We start from the raw sequence: 19,373 nt of genomic DNA, 5'->3' as shown, positions 1-19,373 counted from the left end.
AACATTATGTTGTATTATTCAGATGGAAACTTAAAGCACAGAAAAATTTTTTTTAACATGTTTTACCTTCTACTATATATAGTTCACAGGACTGAAATTGCTTTCAGCCATCTTTCAAATAGTAGTCAGGTCTGATTGAGGCTGTTGAGGCTTTATGCTTGTCACTTTGAATAACCTGCACGAGTTTGGTTGGTCTTCTCTAAAAATAACAATGCCAGCAAAGTATTTGTTAGAGCTCTAACATGAAGTCGTTCTGTTCTTTTCCCTGATTCATGTTTCTAATTTTGTGTCTGCAGAGGGGGACAGAGCTCTGCCTTCTATACCCAAGTAAGTAAACTGGTTCATTTTACAAAACAATTACTTTATGAAGTAAATACAAGATGTCATTTTATTGTGAGACATTAAAACTGTTTAACAGTGTGTTGCGTGTCTGGCACTTTGGGCTTGGTCGCACTAGTTTCGGAATGTTAAGGGTTGAAATAATATTCCCACCCCCTCACAAAGTAAAGACTTTTTGAAGCTCTTAGTCCCATAATTGGATTTGTGCAAAGCATTTTCTTATCCCCAAATTACTGCAACAGAAATGGGGATGGCTGTGGTGAAAAGGGTGAAGTGAAATTTGGCACTTTTATTTAGTTTTTTTATTTGAATATACATTTTGAAGCTTAAAGCTGCCATCTCAAACTTTTACAATTTTAATAACATTCTTAGGTTCTGAATTGACCATACAGTGAATATAATAATCATCTTTAGATATAAAAACGCTTTAGTGGTCTTTGTGTTTGACTTTGTGAAGCAGCACACTTGACAGGATGTGGGTGGATCCCTCATTACTCTGGCTCCACTGATATCTTCATAACTGTAACTGGGGGGGCATTCAGAATTCATAGATGTGTCACCAAATGCCAAAAATCATTTTTTCATCTCTATTGCAGAGTTTCAAATCATGAGAGGCGAATGGAGAAGCGGATGGACGGAGTACGGACCAGAGCTGTTTGCGTCTCAGGTATACATCCCTGTCTTGCTTTCTTTGCCTGTTTGTCTCATTCTCCTCTGTCGGTTTGCCTCTGCTCTGTCCGCCGCTCTAAATGTCATGAATGACAGTGACTGCTAAGAGTGAGATAAAGGGACCATAGATGTGTGTGCACACCCTATTTCCCCTTATAAAGCCTAATCTGTGTGTGGAGTGAAGAGCCCTTGTCTTGCCAGATGTCCCCATGGAGAGCTATAGTCACTGTCACACTGTCTACTAACCTCGGACAAACTCACAGCTACACAGAATGAAAAATAAGTCATTAAATAAATACATATCACATAACATTTAACTTGTAAAAGTAAAACTAACACTTCTCTCCCTTTCCTCCCTCTTGCTGCATGTGGCCTCTGCAGGTCAGACTAGTGGCGATGGTAAACAACATACTCTCTATTAAACTAGTAACACAATAGAATTCCTGCTCTATGTGTATGTGTGTAGAATCTGCATGGAACTGTTTCTGCCCTATCCATGACTCAACCTGTTTTTCTTTATCTTGCTTCTCTGGAAAGAATTAACTTTCCATCCCTCCCCTTTCCTCATGTCTCTCTCTCTCTTTCTCTTTCTCTATTGGTCTATACTGTCTCGTTGCATTGTTGTTAGCAGTTCATTAGTACATGAGCATATTAATTGTTGTGCGTGTGTCTGGAGTCAGGTATGGTGACAGGCTTTTGGAAAGGTACTTCTGTCTGACAGTGTTGTGTTTCTGTTACTGTCTGTATTTGTGTGTGAACGTGTGTCCATTGAACTTATTGAGCCGCACGATGTGTGTGTGTGTGTGTGTGTGTGTATGTGTGTGTGTGTGTGTGTGTGTGTGTGTGTGTGTGTGTGTGTAATTTGGGAGGAGGTGGAAATAGAGACGAGGGTTATAACTACAGAAATAGATCCTGGTGATACAAATCCTTTTGTATTGATGACAGAAATGTTACTTTGTTTTGTGTTTAGCTAGTTCAATGTTAATGCTGTCCATGGGTCTCCGCTTGTCACATCACAGTGGAGTTCTAATCTAGCTGTCGACTCTTCTCTGCAGAAACGGACGACTATGCTGAGATCATAGACGAGGAGGACACCTACACCATGCCTTCAAGTAAGTGGACATGCAAATACTGGCATTAGGTTTGAAAGTCAGTGAGGTGAAGAAAAAAATCAATGTGTGCTGGTGTTGATTGATGGGTTTAGATCAGAGTGAAGAGACTATCACAAATCCATTTGAAAGTGTTTGAGTTTGCCTTGATCTTATCTTGATTCTATTTTTGTTGGGGGCTAATATGTCTCTCCCAAAACCTGATTACAGATAATCATTAAAGTCACATGCACAACCAGATTTACCTTCTAGGCAGATATGATCACTATTTGCTTTTCAACATCAATATAACGGTGAAGACATGAACTTAGAATATAGAATGTAACTCTTTGCAGATGGGTTGATAACAGGGTGACCGATGCTTTAGTGAATCTACATTTTCCGTGGTCACATGCAGCAGTCTTACATAAAAGGGGAAGCCACTTGAACCACATATTACTTGTGTATTATTAGGCAGGAAACCTATATTTGTCTGTGTGTGAGTTGTCACAAGATTTAAGGAGAATCACAGCTTCCCCAGACTACATTTACACATTACCTTACCACAATGTTACAGTGCACAACTTCCTCATATTTGTTCAATCTGACAATGTGCTGTTAGTTCAGGGTCAAGGTTTCTCTGACCTTAAAGTATCAATCCACTCTTTCTGATAAAACATGCCTGCTGTTGCTGTGTAGTGCCTGTTGTGTACATAGGCAACATTAGAGGCAGTGAATATGGATGATATCACCCTCAGCTAGATTGTGGAATGTGGCTGGGACAAAGTAAACATGATCAACCTGCTATGCTGTTAGAAAATTAACTACTTTGATTTGAACTGCGTCAAAATAATGACTCTGTATCATAAGCACAAGTTGTTTTATGCGACCAAATTCCTGCGTGGCTTTGCTTTGCTCATGAATTACAGCTTTCATTTTATTCCTGTGGATTTAGCTGTGTAAGCTGTGCAGAGAAAACAAGTGAGTCAAACAGCACACGGATAGAGAGTTTAATTTACAGTAAATGATTAGTAACAAAAATTATGACTGTATCCGTGCTATTCATTGGTCTGTTAAACATGTCACATGACTGTCTCTGATTTGTGAATGACTATTGACATATTACAGTACAGGAGTCAGCAGAGGTTACATTTAGCTGTTCATGTCTAGAATATAGATAGATAGATAGATAGATAGATAGATAGATAGACTGTAAGGGTACTCATAAAGTGCATACCCCCACCAAGGCCCAACAGGCACCTTATGACACCACATTTAATTCACTAGATACAGATTACTCATGAATATCAGTCCCCTAAATATGTCTGATTGTTTTCATCAAGAATTATTTTCTGAGAAAATCTTGCCGGGTTCTTCCCTGACCCACACCACACCCTTCCACCAAGTTTTGGGGAAAACTGAGCAGTAGTTTTTGAGTTATCCTTCTAACTAATAAACTAACAAACTTCAATGAAATATAACTTACTTCAAAAGTTTCCTTCACATTTTAAAATACTCATTTTTGAATGATTTAGACTATCTAATGGTGAGTGTGCGTGTTTGTTGCTTTGTTTGAAGAGGATTTAAATATTCTAGAGCTAGTTACTTAATATTATTATCAGTGACATTAAACAGGCATAATGAACCTTTAATGTAGCTACATCACTGACACACTAACAGCCATGGCGATTGTAATAGTAACATTGGCATAACTAATAGAGACTACAGTGATATTCTGTGGCTGTCTGTACTCACAGCTAGTTATTTTTGTCTCCTATCACTAACCCATTTTCCCAGAATACTATGGACTAGATCAAGGTAAAGATTGGAACGTACCATAACTATGGTTTCATTGTGATGGCTCTTTCAGTTGGTGGTTGTTGTGATCCTTTTTTTTATTTTACTTTTGCTTGCGATTGTAAAATGAAATTCAGAATTTATATCTGTATTTGTACCCCATTGATTTCTCTCCCCCCCTTCTCTATGTTGATGTTTGATGTGCTGTCAGTTTTCGTCTAAACTGGTGGTCACTTCAGAACTGACACCCGGTTGTTGGACTTAAATCTAGTTGTGTATTTAAAATGTTTAAGGGAAAAAAATGGGGGAAGAAATGTTTTCTGTTTAGACTGAAGAAAAAAAGAAGAAAAAGAAGTTATATCAGCAATCCAAAGTACATACGTTTTTTTAATATTTAATTTTGTTTGTTTGTTTTAATATTTACCAGTTTACTCAGTGCATTTTTCTATTTAAAAAATTGCAGTGAGACTAAAGGGTTGAAATATAAACATACATACATACATACATACATACACTAGACAAACCACTAACAAACTCCTTTCTATAATGATAGTTTAACTGTAGTGACTTTTTAAACATCACGTAACACAGGCGACATTTAGAAGCTAAGCTTTAATCTCAGCCTACTGTACATTTTTGTCACTGTATGTTTCCGACCATTTCCACATTTAGTTCCAGTGATCTTAATGCCTGACATCACTGCCTCTAAATTTACACATGTGCTGGACATTTTACAACAGTGATCATTATAAAAGAGATGGGAACTGACATGTATGGTTTATTCATATGTTGATTACATGGACAAAGTCAGGTCAACAGTGTCGTACCCCACAGGCAGAGCAAACCACCAGCCTCTCAACAGCCAATATCTCACAGAAGTGAGATATCAAGATTTCAGATCAAAATTGACTTAGTATAGTAACACATACAAATTACTTTTGGACAAATCAAAAATGTGAAATCTGTCCCATTTCGGCCTGTGAAATTTCATAATTTTCTCCAGTTTTCTTTCACTCTTATACAATCAACCTGACTTTATCCATATTACATTTTAATTACTATTGACATTTATGTTCATATATACATTTGGTGTTACTGGCTGTTGTTTGTCTGTGTTACATGGCATGTCTGGCTGTGGTTTGATGATGTTGCATGCTGTTGACACTGAGCCATGCTGATTGATGTAAAACCAAGATTATCAGAGTCGAGAGGTGGATTATTATTATTAATCCCAAAAAATGTAGGTAGTTTGTAGGTAGATACAAAATTATACAAAATTTTCACATACACATGGAATTAAGAACTTTATTCTTCACTGTGTTGTCAGGTTCCAATTAAATAAATTTGTTGCAAGAAGAATTTCAAATTTTGATAATTCCCACAATTAGTTTCAGAATAGAACAAACCTGCACGGTGTGAATCTCTCTGATAAGTTTGGTAAATGCAAGGCCTGACTGAAAAGTGAACACGTGTGTTTAATATGAAGGTGTTCTCTGTTTGTTCTCATTGTGCGTCTGTATCTGTGTGCATTCATGTTCGTTTTCATTGTCTATCTAGCACGGGACTATGAGATTCAGCGGGATCGTATTGAGTTGGGACGTTGCATAGGTGAAGGTCAGTTTGGAGACGTCCACCAAGGAGTCTACATCAGCCCGGTATGTACAGTAGTCTCATGTTCTTTGTCTCATGCTCTGTTTTCATACTTTCGGCCACCACTGACATTCTTTTTGCACTAAAATCACGTGTTACAAGTTCTGATTTGAGACTCGGTGTGCATTTGCACATCATGAGATTATTATTGTGTCAACACAATGCTGTTGAAGGCAGTAAAATAGCTTTTGATAAGTGAAGCTATTTGTTTAAATTTAAATAATCTAATAAATAAATCAAACTTTATAGCCTACTATTGATGGTTTTAACATCTAAGGAGATGAGTGGTGGCAAAAATGCAAACCCTTGTAAATTTAGTAGTATTATTCCATTCACTCACATGCAAAATAGATCTGTAGATACAAAAATGTTTTTCTCTCTCACACACTCTCTTTATAAAGTCTAATCCAAAATGTAATTCTAATCACACTAACTGCATATATAGTTATAACAAAGGAAAATAAAAGGATGGGCCCACCACTCAATATCCATTGTATATTTACAACTTTTGATTTCTATAGGTGAACAAAAGCAATGTTCTAATGTTATTATCTTATAGTATATTTTAATAGGCCACTATTTAAAGGTCAAGGGTCTTTGGCCACATTAGATCTTAAATTTTGAGTTTCTTATTTTCTATTGAGCTATAAGCAGATGGTGAATATGCTGAATATAGATGTTTCTGTCACTGATTATGTTTTCTTTGGTATATATGTTTTGCAGGAGAACCCGGCTCTTTCTGTGGCAGTGAAGACCTGTAAGAACTCAACGTCAGACAGCGTCAGGGAAAAGTTTCTTCAAGAAGCACGTAAGTTCCTTATGTGGATGCATTTGTCACATTGCCTGCAACTAGTTACTCATCCTCAGCACCAGTTTGCAGAATAGCTCCTCTAGTAAAGAAGTTGTGAACTGACCTTAACTCCTCCCTGCAGTGACCATGCGTCAGTTTGATCATCCTAACATTGTGAAGCTGATGGGAGTCATCACAGAAAATCCAGTCTGGATCATCATGGAGCTCTGTACACTCGGAGAGGTAGGAGACTAATATAATTTCATAGAAGTATCTTATTGTATTTTATTGTCTGTAGGCTTCCATGAAACATAGAGCTAGTTTTTATTCAATAATTGTTAAATAATTTGGTATTTTGGGTAAATTATTTACTGGATTAAATTAAATATTAATTTAATATGATCTGCAATTGAACTTTTTAGCTTTTTAAATGAGTCAGATTGTCTATGGTACATAAACAGTGGCTCATCTTAGATTTTCCCTTACATTTTTCTCTGAATCTGTGAAGACAAAAATCTACATTTTGATATTTAGGTATCAATTAAAAATTGTGTCGCTGTTGTCAAGGTCCTCACTTAATAATACATTGCCATTAAATTGGTTTGGGAAAACATTTGTATTTTGTTTATTTTGTATTTATGTTTGCATTTTTAAGTCAAATCTCAACTCATGGTGCAGCACACATGTACAAACTGACAGAGCTTGAGAGGATCTGCAAGGAGATAAACTGCCCAAATCCAGTTGTTCATAGTTTGTTGAGAATTGATCGGCAAAACTAGCAATTGTATTCATTTACAGTCAAATATACAACTACACTGTAGGGAGCAGTACAGTGGGCAGGAGATTACTCAAGTTAAACCAGAAGATCATTTTCCCTCTCATTTCTCCTCAGATGTTTCTTTTTCTTTGCAGCTGTTTGTTTATTGAACTGATTAATTGGCTGTTGTTTTCACACTGTGTTCATCTCTCTCTCCTACCGCTCTATCTCAATTTCTCCCTCTGTTTCTCTTTGTCTCACTCATTAAGTCTCTATTCATGACTTCTTTGTTTCATGCTTTATCTCTCCAGTCTCGTTATTTGTCTTGAACAAAGAGAGTCCTAACATTTTGTTTCTCTCTCTCCGTGTTCTCTATAGTTGCGCTCATTTCTCCAGGTGAGGAAGTACAGTTTAGACCTGGCCACTCTCATCCTGTATTCCCACCAGCTCAGCACAGCGCTGGCCTATCTGGAGAGCAAACGCTTTGTACACAGGTATATAAGAAACCACAGAACACCAGAATGTTTATACATTATAAAATTGTTGTTACAAATACAAGCATTAGGGCAAATTGTAGTTTTCAGTTTTTAGTTAAAGCCCAGAGCATCATATCATTATGTAGATCTTATAAAGAAATAAAGGAGTTGAAATTCTGATTTTATAGCAAATAACCCAAGGCAGGTGTTGCCACTAATTGATGGAAGCTTTACAATTTATATACTGCTAAAAACTTTACATTACTATGTATTTGTAATGCCCATAAAATTGATAAACATGCTAACTGAACAGAAAGGCTAAATTAGGGATTGTGCTGTTTCTCCAACATGAGAGATGTAACAAGAGATAATAATTAAGTGCCCGGTCAATCAGATGAATAGAAAAAAAATTGTGTGCAACTTCCTCTAACTCTGGCTCTGTCGTCTTTAGGGACATTGCAGCACGGAACGTGTTGGTGTCTACAGTCGACTGTGTGAAGCTTGGAGACTTTGGTCTGTCACGATACATGGAAGATAGCTCTTATTACAAAGGTAACTGTCATATCTCCATAGACACACATACAAGCACACTTCACATAATGTTTTCCCTCACAACATTTCTAAGAAAAAGACGTTTATATTTGTGGGAATCGTATGATCTGAACTGATCAGTCTAACAAAGTTCTTTTGAATCCTGTTTTTTAGCATCTAAAGGTAAACTGCCCATTAAATGGATGGCTCCAGAATCTATTAACTTCAGACGATTTACCACAGCCAGCGACGTCTGGATGTTTGGTGAGTTAAAGCCCTCGTCGCTTTCGCTCTTTCTTCCTGTCTGTATCAGTTTTGTGCTGTAACAATATGTTTGCACTTAATAACCTGTTTCACCTTCGATGTTTTTCTGTCTTTCTGTAGGCGTCTGTATGTGGGAGATTCTAATGTACGGCATAAAGCCTTTCCAGGGTGTGAAGAACAACGACGTCATTGGCAGGATAGAGAATGGCGAGCGGCTGGCGATGCCCCCTCAGTGCCCTCCTACTCTGTACAGCTTGATGACAAAGTGCTGGTCTTATGATCCGAGCAAGAGGCCGCGCTTCACTGAACTCAAAACACAACTCAGGTACTAAATATGTGTTTGTCTCTTTTTTCACGTCTTGGCTTTGGTACGAATACATCGAGTAAAAGTAGCACAAAGAACAATTTGACTTGTGGAAGAAAAGATCCACTTTGTCCATTTACTACATTAGGTTAATTACATTTACTCATAAACTGAACATTTTAAAATGAATGTCTTTACCTAGACAGCCTCTCAATAAATCACTTTCTCGATTTTGCAGTAAATGCATTATGTAGTCAGAAGTAAAGAAATTGACTTTGAGTTTTTTATTGGTGTAAATGTGAGATTGGAGATTTGACTCGATTTGAAACAATTTCTAGCAGCTCTCTAACAGCAGGTGTCACTGTCAGTCTGTATAAAGTGACATAGGTAGAGAAGAGAGGGCAACAGCAGATGTTACACCTTTTTAAATTCAAGAAATGTGCTGTCCCTTTGTGTGTGTTTGCTGGTTTAACAACAGACCAGAGTGAACCGTTAAAGACGGGTTAAACAGAAGCAGATGATATTTCAGTCTCTTACAGGCGGATAAGCAAAAAAGGCAGTTATTTCTTCCAGCTGAGGTCACTTTTACATACCGCCTTATTTTCATTGGAGAGGACACGGTGGACCATTTCAGTGTGGTAGCAGAAAGGTGCTTCATCTGCTCGAATTTAATCCCCTTTTTTATTTGCTACTTGTTTTACTTTTGACACATGGATGTAGTGGGGAAATAATTTCCTGTGTGATTAGAATATATAATGAATGATTGAATAATAAACAATATATATATATATATATATATATATATATATATTACTGATGTTTGACAAATTTTATTGATATCCTCAAACATTCTGTAGCTTTTTTTGATTTTGGCAACAGTTACCAGAAGTTTTTATTTTGCCCATTCCTTCCCTGCAACAGCGTCATATAGAGTATAGTCTATAACTAGACGAACAATAACATCTTTTTGTTTATTTGGCTAAACCCTAGCACACTAGCATTTAAAAGAAATATTTAAATACTTTATATTTACATTGCGACGCGGCCCGATCTATGGAGGCCACCATGATTTTTACAGTAGCCCAGACTGGACAAACTAAAACTTTTTGAGTTTTTAGGACAGCTGAAGGCTACCACAGGTTCTCTTTCATGTTTGGAAGAAGAGGGTGAGGTGAGGGGTGTTCAGCTGCAACTTGCAACTTCACCACTAGATGTCACTAAATTCTACACGGTGAACCTTTAAAAAAATGCTCTGTACATCCAGTTTGGTCTAATGGTGTTAATGTTGGTATAGTAACACAAATTGGATGATGACAGAGATGGATTAAATGAAACACGCCTTGCCTCCTTAAATCATGCATCACTATCTTGTTACCAGATTTGCCTGGAGACAGATTTGCAGACACCTTATCTATGAAGGATCCCGGGCATGTTTTTGTCAGATAAGTAGGAGTTAGACAGCGCTGTTGGTAAACCTGCTGAGTAATTCCCAGAATAATGCGTCATTATGATATTTCCTTTAACAAGAAGAAACCAACCTATTCATAAGTCATGTAATGAAACTAGACAAGACAATAAACCAAGTATTTAAAGTTTAAGAACTACTGAATGAAATATTTTCATTTTAATCAACAGTGGCGCATGGTGTCATTCATCTGTTTGGAGGGGAAGAATGAAAAGCAAGGAAAGAAAGTCATTGACTCCATAAAACTGACTTGTGATTTATGTGTTGCCAGTGAAAGGCATACAGTATGTGATTATAATTAATGCTAATCATAGGATCCTTTCTGCCAGAATGACATAACCAGCACCCTGATCATAATTTTCCACAACACACATGCACAAAAAGAGGAACACCAACGAACAAAATGTAGCTGTGTAAGATTTGTTCCTGCATGATGATGCTTGATAACACCATTCACTCTGCTTTGAGTCACAGAATCTGAATTCCTGTTAGAACTGAGATTAAGTGTTAGATTTAATCTAGGATCCCCTGTTTTACTACCAGCTAAGCTAAAATGGGTAGGTAATGCTTAAATGTCTCGAAGATAGTGAAACAAGAGTGGACGATATTTCTTTTTATAATGAGCCCCACTGACATTTTTCTTTCTTATTATACAGGATAGTACAGGATAAGAAGGTGCACAGGAGGGGTAGAGCTTTCCTCAGCCACCATGATACAACAATTCTTAATCATGCAGGCATGCACAGACCTGTAGTCTTTGAAAAGTGATGTTTCCTCATCGTCTATGATGGTAAAATAGATTATAATAGCAGGAGTGGCGGTGATGAGAAGTAGGAGTTTAAGACTGCTGCTGTAAAAGTACAACTAGTCAACGGCTGATTACACTGAATCGTGACAAAGGTTTTACATGAGTTGTACATTAGATAAAATCAGTATCTGTACCTGAAATTAGCCATTACTGAAGCTTAATAATACACATGTAGTGGCTTTGTTTGCTCTTTATTTAGACAAGATTACTGTGGTCTTCCAGATACCTGTTTTGTTGTTTTTACACTAGAAATGCCAGATTGATAGAACAAGGCAGCTTTCACTAGCACTAATAGAAGTTGCATCACTACCCCATCAAAGCAATACATTAAACTAAAGATGTTATATCTCCCCTTTAATACTAACGTCCTCTCCTCCTTAACATTTACATGCAAATAGGTTTCATTTGAATTGTTGGTTTAAATGGTCATTTGCACATATATTTTTATTACGCCTGCTTATTAGACCTGGTCAGGTTGAAACTGGGAGGAACTATAGTGGGAATTTATGATGTCACAAATGGCCAAGTAACAAGAAGTCATTATGTGCACACCTAATGGAGTAACAGGAGAGAGGAGCAGTCAGTCAAATCCAATTTGTCCCATAGCCCTGGAAGATGGATGGTTGGATTATAAAAGTTTGGCAGTATACTGTTTATGAAAAGTGCATCAACCTCAAAAGATTATGTGTTATGTATATATATTAACTAATAGGATATCATGAAGACTTGAAATGAATGTTTTCATGCAGTGTAGTGCTTATCATTCTAAACCAGGAGAAACTAGATATTAGTTAACATCATTAGAGCTAAAGCTTGAAGCAGTTTTCTGCACAAGCTTGAATACACCAGTAGAAAAATGCAGATTTCATGAGCACAGCAAGATGCCATCATTGTTTCCTTCAACATGCACATTCTCTCTCCGCCTTGTTCTCTCTCTCATGCACACAGAAACGGGAAAATAAAAAGTGCATATTTAACTCCCGTGGCTTTACGAGTTCACTTAAAACCAGCATGACTCACACCTTAAATTCCACCACGATTCCTCTCCAATTTTCTCGATGTCAGCTTTCCTCTCTCTCTCCCACTAATTCTTCTCCTCTACTGCTAACTCTCTTCTACTCCAATCCCTTGTCTTTTAAATCCTCTCTTCCTGAACTCTTTCACCTTTTCCCCTGTGTCCTGCATCTCACTTTCTTTCTTTTGTTGGTTGGTGGATGAGTTACGGGCCTCCAAATCACGGAGGTCTGCTCATCTGACACATGTACAGTATGTTTGCAGTTGTATGTTTTAACGGGCTGAAAACCCAGTGTGGAAAAGCACATGGGAACTGCTTTTGGGTGCTAAGCTGACATTTATTCTATTCTAATTGACTATGAAACCTTGGCATTAAGAAATAGCGAGGAACCCCTCGTGTGCCCCATCCAGTGTCTTGGAAACCAAGTCAATATTGACCATGTCCACTGTGGTCACTGGTTATTAATAGGAGAAACTCATTCCATATAAGGTTCTGCAGTTTGGTGTACTTTGGGTCTGGCTGGCTTATATATCATAATATCAATTATAGGTCCCTCCTGCCAAATATGCAGCTCTCAGCTACTAATGCAGTTTTCCTTGACGGCAGACCAACGTGTGTGTGTGTGTGTGTGTGTGTGTGTGTGTGTGTGTGTGTGTGTGTGTGTGTGTGTGTGTGTGTGTGTGTGTGTGTGTGTGTGTGTGTGTGTGTGTGTGTGTGTGTGTGTTTACACAGTGGGCAGCTGCCAGGAGCTACAGCTTTCCAACAGAGAGAGAGAGAATGTAAGAAGGAAGGAAAAAGACGAGCAGAACTAGTTAAGCTCTGTACTTCCATGGTCAAAGCTCGCTGACCAAGGCTCCCATTCCTCAGATCTTATTATCCTCGTAGTGAAGTCTGTGTGGTGATGTACTGTAGTTAGCGGAGTAAATAATTGCATCGTCCTGCCAGGAGAAGTAAGTTTTATCTGTGCTGAGTGTTGCTGAGACCCAGTTATTCACGTAGAGCATTAGTGCTGAGTGCTGCTGGCCCATCATCAGCATTCTAGCGGCTAAGAGGATACGAGTGGAAATACTGCGGTGCTCTCGGACAGGCCGTTTTTTAAGGTAAAGTATGGTCAGTTCTGTCTCATTAGGCATTTTCTAAACTTAATCAGCCTCTAATAGAAATGAATGGCTTGTTTGTTTGTTTGTTTGTTTGTTTGTGTGGATGTGCTACAGTGTTAGTGCTAAAGCTGTTTTTCAGGAGCCATGTCATATGTATCTGAAACATAACTCACAGTTGATTGCTCGCCTAGCCTCTAAAGAGGCATGCATGTCCTACTTAAAGAGCAGGTTCTTGTTTTTAATCAATTCTGTCTTAAAATAACATTCACATACCCATATGTACATTGAAACAGTTAATGGTTTCTCTCATTGTTAATAGTACTGGTTGCTAAGCGATACATTGCCATCACCAATAATGACGAAAAGTTGTAATATAAGGGTTTGATGGATTTTGATGGAGAAATAATGTTTTCTTGCTGCAGTAGTAAGTTGTTAAAACAAAGAAGGAATAATTTCTCTTTTAACAAGAATTAATGATTAACAAGTCAATGTCTTGCACAAGAGCACTTCAGCAGGGTGGATGCTCAATTGCGCGAGTTTCAGTCTTATTTAAAGCAGGCTTCTGTTATGCTTGAATTGTTTGTATCAGTCGAGAGGTAGATTGCGTGCTACAGTTTAACATGCAAAAATCTGAATGATTGAATTCATGTAAGCTGATGAATCCTTATTTTAAATGCACGGAGAAGGGGTGAGAGAAGCGAGCAGCTAATTTCCATCTCATTTCTCTGCTCAGCGGTCGTCAGTAGCGGTTGTAGCAGGCAGCTAACAGGTGAGGAGTACGTGACAGTGAGGCAGGGTGTAGCTGAGAAGCCCAAGATTGAGCAGTCAGCCTCAGACTGAGTCAATAAACTCAACAGGCCGTGTTATTCCAGGTGGTGGCGTTGTGTAGGTGGGTGGATGAGACATTCAGTGTTAATGTTGCTAGGTGCTGATGTTATCATCATCATCATCACACATACATTTATACACATGATGTCATTTACTGTTAATCTGTGAGGCAAGGGTTGCAGATTCATCAATGACTGATAACATTTGGACCAGTTTGTAATTGCTTTTTAAAACAAGGCCAGGGCTTTTACACACAGGCTCAAACCATTGTAAGATTTATTGCTGCTATTGTGTTTATGTTTAATTCACAGAATAAGTATGACTTAGATCAAAGAACATATAGAAGAAATGAAAAACGCATTTAAAGGATTTTTTTCTCAGGCCTGATCAAGGCATAGGGAAAGCAAAAAGCAAAAATGTTAAATATTGTGTTTCTAACATAATAATTTAAGCTTCAAATTGAATATATAGGATTATTATGATTTGTATATAATATAGGATGTTATTGTGATTTTTTAATTTTATTTTACTCTTTCACTGCTGGTTTATTAAATTATTAAAATATTATGGATTGGGTCCAGTTTCATTGTCCAGTTCATTAGACAGTTTACTGTGTATTACTATTAACACATTAACATATTATTCCCAGATTTGTATAAACAGCTGAAGATTAATATTTATTTAAAAAATACAAAACCTAAACTAAAGCAGCCAAACTCATACATTTAAAAAGATATGCCAAGTGGGCATCTGTTTAATGTATATACAAACATTAAATCAACAGTAATAAGTAAAAACAATACAATTTGTCACTCGTCATTGCAGTTGAGTTCAGTTGGTTGGATCAGCTGTTACAGGTTATTTCAGTGTAAAAATATTACCGATCAAATTTCTGTGTTGTGATAGAAAAGGACCAAAACCTGACGAGAGATTGACCAGGACAGGTGCATGGACACACACACACACACACACACACGGCAGGGGACAACAGAACAGGAGGATAATGATGTTACTAGAAATAGCTTTTACCCTTGTTGAGGAAAGGAGAGCTGTGTGTGTGTGCATGTGTGTGGGTGAGTGTGACTTCTCAAGTCTTTTGTGGAAGCGTCGGCTCTTAAGCAGCAGCTCTCTTCTCTGGAAGTTCTGTTTTGGTTTAGCAGCTGTTTTCCTCAGGGAACAGGTCAGTGTGAGTAATTTTAGTTGGTAAATTCGGTTAAGTATTTTTGGCTACGTTAGTCCTAAAAATGCTTAGTTTGCAAGTGATTTAGTTTAATTTACTAATTTCTTAAGCAATATCACCCAAAGATTTACTGATGTGGTTCCTGTCATAGTTTTATCTGACTCAGCAGAAAGATGATGTCAGTAGTTACTGTCAATTTACAACGATGAGTAAAATCTTAGTTTACTTTGACCAGTTAAGTTGTTTTCAAGATTTAAATGTTGAAATTAAACTAAATGTCTTGACGCAACAGTGACCATCTCAGCACCACTGCAAAGAAGAGAGATTCAAAATGAAGATCTTGAAGGATCTGAAGCCAAAGCTGCTGACACAGCTGTTGAATTGTTTTTATTACTGTAGCTGGCAGAATTCACTGTATCTGAACACTGGTGGGAATTATGGGCTTTTAGAGATGGACTGTTGTGGTGGTAAGCGACTGAGCAATAAGACATTTCATAACAAAATGGAATTTGTTTTTTGTGTTGTGACTTTGTGTACGAGTGAATGCATCAGTTTGTCTGTTATGAAACTCAGAACAGTGTTGGTAAATTGTATCTCTACAACAGCAGATAGAAAAACACATTTTTATTATTGAAGACCCCAACATGTCTATCTACATCAGGCTCAGGTTCGGACTTGGTTAGTTTTCTCTCTGGCTGGTTCAGCCAAGATAAAGAGTTGCACTCTAGTGTGTACATCCTATTTTCCAGGTCAGGTGTATGTTATGTTTGAATGTGTGAACAGGGCAACATGGAAGTGGTATTATAATGTCTTACAGTATGTTATAAAACAAGTGGTCTTCTGTGTCTTTCTTTTTTGTGAAGAGATAGTAGTCACACTGTAGAACATTTCACAGATGTTCTAATATCATCGAATATTATAGACATTCTCATACAGCTGGCTAATCTCAGTGCTTATTCACATTACAGCAGTAGGTGGTGTACCACAGCTTGGTGCGTAATAATAACAGCCCACAGTGTTTAATGTCATGTCTTCATTGTTGCATTTGAACTGGAGACAACTGTTTATTTATTATAATGCAAGCCTTCGCTTTGCCTGTCTCCAGTGTTGGGGTAAAAGAATCGAACATTCAGCAGAACAAAAACCAAACATACTGTAGCAGCACCATGTTTGTCTCACAGCCTCTTTTACGTTGATTTGCAGCACTATACTAGAGGAGGAGAAGCTCCAGCAGAAGGAGAGGAACAGGATGGAGATGAGGAGACAAGTCACTGTGTCTTGGGACTCGGGGGGGCCTGATGAAGCACCACCAAAGGTAAAACATACATCACACAAGTTTGTATCTCTGTGTCCATTTGTGTTTGTTTTCTATGTGTGCAGGAATAAAAAAGTCTGTGTCTCGCACTCTTGAGTTTTTGATCCTCAGATATGGTTTCATATGGAGTTTGCTGCATTACACTTTGATTTTAAGTGGCCATCATGTACATTATTGATTCTGCAGGATTCTGGTGACATCCTTAGTTAATGTTGAAGTCATCATTCGAGTGAGTTTTTCTCATCATAGCCATTTTTAGACATGAACTGTGTTCGGACATTTTCCGAAGTTTGCCTTTCACATAACACAGAACGCAGCAGGAGACAACAACAGGAGCAGGTACACCAGTAGAGGACACAGTGAGCAGGGCATAACGGATTCATTTTGCAGCATAAATCACTTTTTTGATTACAGAGCATCAATAACGGCAATGGCTCTGATTGCCGAAATCTCATTAATCTTATTTTTCTTCTTGTACCTATATGGCACCTATTCTCCCTGAGAAATGTGTATTCTTTTTGTTTTTCTCAGTTTTGTGTCCTTCGTGTGTTAGAAGCTTTATTGACATGCCCTCTGGCTTGCTGTGAAGTCTCCAAACATAAAGACGAGACTCTGGAGAAATAAAAATGTGACGAGTGAATATTTTTGGTCAAGACAAATGTGACGCTTTGTGGTTTATTTTACAGTTTTTAAATGATCAAACATCAAGAACAAGACATGTTTATAATTTGCTCCCTCAAAAGATCTCAACAAGGTGGCCATCTTGAATAATCACCTTTTACAAATATGACGTTAATTTTTTAATTCTTCTTTTACTAAGACCCACCCCCACCCCTTCCTCCTCCACTAGTACCATCCCACACCTCACAGCTTGTTGCCCCAGCTGCTGGCTGCTTCACCCCCACTCACTGCCCCCCAACACCCCTGCTGTTCGCATCTGTTACCTGTTTCTTTTGGTTTCAACTAAAGCCATATGTGCTGAACAGTAGTTTTTGATATTAAGAGATTTGTTTTTTTTAAGATATCATTGATGCAGTTGCCCCAAACTAAACTTTGTTTCCACTATGTTTTAATTCATTTGACGATAAGTAAAAATTTAAATGTTTTTCAGGCTCATTTACATTTATTTTCATTTTATTCTCTTCAGAGGCTCAGTCTGTATGGCTTTGGTTATAGTCGTGCACATTTGTGTCTGTCCCTCCCTGTCTCTCTCACCTGTCAACTCTTACCTCTATGATACTTTTTTATTTCCATTCCCCCTCCTCTACTTTTGTCTTTCTGTACGCAGCCCAGCCGTCGTCCCTCCCTGCAGCCGACCTTCAGTCTGGATTGTCTTTCTGCTCCTTCTTCTCACCACCATTGCCATCAAAACCAGCACTTTGCCTCCCAGTTTTCCCTTTACCATGGAAACCCTGATCCTTCATCTACCTGCGCCTCCTCTCACTCACCCGCCCCTCCACTCTACCCCTCCTCTTTGCAATTTCCTCATCACTTTTCCTCTTCTCCTAATCCACAGTTTATGCCAGCTCCTCTTCAAAACACCACTCACTACAATCGCTCTTTCTCTCCACACCACACTAGAATGAATCTCGAATCCAAAGCTTGTCCCAGCTCATTGCTACAGTTTCAAACAAACCACTGTTCTCCACCTTGTGCAAATTCAGACAGCATGTCCAACGGCAGCTGCCCCCGCAAGATAAATCCCTCTTCTAACAGCCACCTGCTCTGTTCGTCTCAGCCAGTGTCAAACTTCTCCCACTCCCATCCCAGGAACTTCTCTCCGCTCCTCTCCCTCTCCAGTCCTAACATTAACTCTCTGCCCCACAGGATGTCAGATGTTTGTCCCCTCAACCTCGAAAACAACCAGCCCAAGTCAAACTCTAATCTTAAAACCCTGCTGTCATCCAGCTTTCACCACGGCTGCCAAACTAATCCCAGAACCACACTCCAACCTGACTCTGAACCCCAGGCCCAACACCATGTGGTGCAGTCATGTGGGAGGCCCCCACTTGTCTCTGCTGCTCCCCTCACTCCCTGTACTCTACCCTCCACTAACCTTCATCCACCCAGTAGAAGTCCTGCTCTAACTGCCCACATGCCATTTTCCATCCCCTGCTCTGAAAGACCCATGTCCATACCTCTGAAGGCAGGTGGTGTACGGCTACTCTGCACAATGTCTGTTGTTAATAACTAAAACAAACCTGTTTGTGTCCGCATCAAAGAAAGTTGCAACATTCTTGGTAGTGGACCTTCTAAAAAATGTCCAGGGGGATTTAAAAAGAAAATTACAGATTCATAGATAAGGGCACAAAAATAAATTTCATCTATTGAGGCTTCTGGATGTAGATCCATTTCTTACATGATTTTGATAGTGTTAAAGTTTTCAATTCGGAGGAAATGATAACAGCCACCTAAGCTTAAATATTTTACTTTTGTACTCATGTCTCTCAGGAAAGGCCATCACCAGAAAAGATTTTTAAACAAAAATATATTTTAAAGTTGACTGTTTTTTTTATTGTATCAATGACAGCTAATGTTAAAGTTTAAATAGGCACAGTGAAATGTTATAAGCCAGTTTAATAGAAAAACAAACGTCCTGCCCAAAAAAATCCACAACCAAAATGTTGCAAGATTTTTTGACGTACAACTTCAATCGTCACCACCTCTGACTAAACTCACTTCAGGCTTTGAATCATCGATTAGAACTGAGTGCAGTGATGTCAATGCCAGTGACTGTGCAGTCAGCATGTTTGTGCTTAGCCTGGTGGCATGTGCTTTACAATGTGAAGGACGTGCTGTCAGAATGTCCTCAGCTGTGAATGAATGTGGTTACATATATTCGTGTTTGTCTATGTCAGGCATTGTGTTGATGTGTCCTCAGATTATTTTAGCCTATTTCTAGCCTGTGCCGGATGCCTGTGCAAAACCCTAATTCCACCGGGCTACAAGTCTGACTCACCTCACACACTTGGAGCCTAGATGCAGTATTTCATGGAT

At 38.4% G+C, this 19,373-nt stretch overlaps 1 protein-coding gene across 13 annotated transcripts in view; it reads left to right on the top strand.

Annotated features, from left to right (window-relative positions):
* The window catches only part of LOC109632156 (focal adhesion kinase 1-like), a 61,425-nt gene that overhangs the window by 27,277 nt on the left and 14,775 nt on the right, over nucleotides 1–19,373 (top strand). For 3 of the 13 annotated variants that reach the window (XM_069536674.1, XM_069536677.1, XM_069536670.1), the window contains exons 13-26: nucleotides 297–327; nucleotides 936–1,006; nucleotides 1,390–1,407; nucleotides 2,064–2,120; nucleotides 3,894–3,914; nucleotides 5,451–5,548; nucleotides 6,267–6,351; nucleotides 6,476–6,576; nucleotides 7,469–7,584; nucleotides 8,018–8,118; nucleotides 8,272–8,361; nucleotides 8,482–8,686; nucleotides 16,265–16,376; nucleotides 17,665–18,522. In XM_069536674.1, coding sequence (XP_069392775.1) covers nucleotides 297–327; nucleotides 936–1,006; nucleotides 1,390–1,407; nucleotides 2,064–2,120; nucleotides 3,894–3,914; nucleotides 5,451–5,548; nucleotides 6,267–6,351; nucleotides 6,476–6,576; nucleotides 7,469–7,584; nucleotides 8,018–8,118; nucleotides 8,272–8,361; nucleotides 8,482–8,686; nucleotides 16,265–16,376; nucleotides 17,665–18,522 — 1,964 coding nt within the window. Of the gene's footprint in view, nucleotides 1–296; nucleotides 328–935; nucleotides 1,007–1,389; nucleotides 1,408–2,063; nucleotides 2,121–3,893; nucleotides 3,915–5,450; nucleotides 5,549–6,266; nucleotides 6,352–6,475; nucleotides 6,577–7,468; nucleotides 7,585–8,017; nucleotides 8,119–8,271; nucleotides 8,362–8,481; nucleotides 8,687–12,914; nucleotides 13,054–14,920; nucleotides 15,062–16,264; nucleotides 16,377–17,664; nucleotides 18,523–19,373 lie in introns of those variants that run through there. The other 10 variants (XM_069536676.1, XM_069536671.1, XM_069536672.1 and 7 more) reach the window with 9 other exon arrangements.

Source organism: Paralichthys olivaceus, chromosome 13 (assembly GCF_024713975.1).
Source record: "Paralichthys olivaceus isolate ysfri-2021 chromosome 13, ASM2471397v2, whole genome shotgun sequence".
Taxonomy (NCBI): Eukaryota; Metazoa; Chordata; class Actinopteri; order Pleuronectiformes; family Paralichthyidae; genus Paralichthys; species Paralichthys olivaceus.
This window is presented reverse-complemented; position numbering and strand designations above follow the sequence as displayed.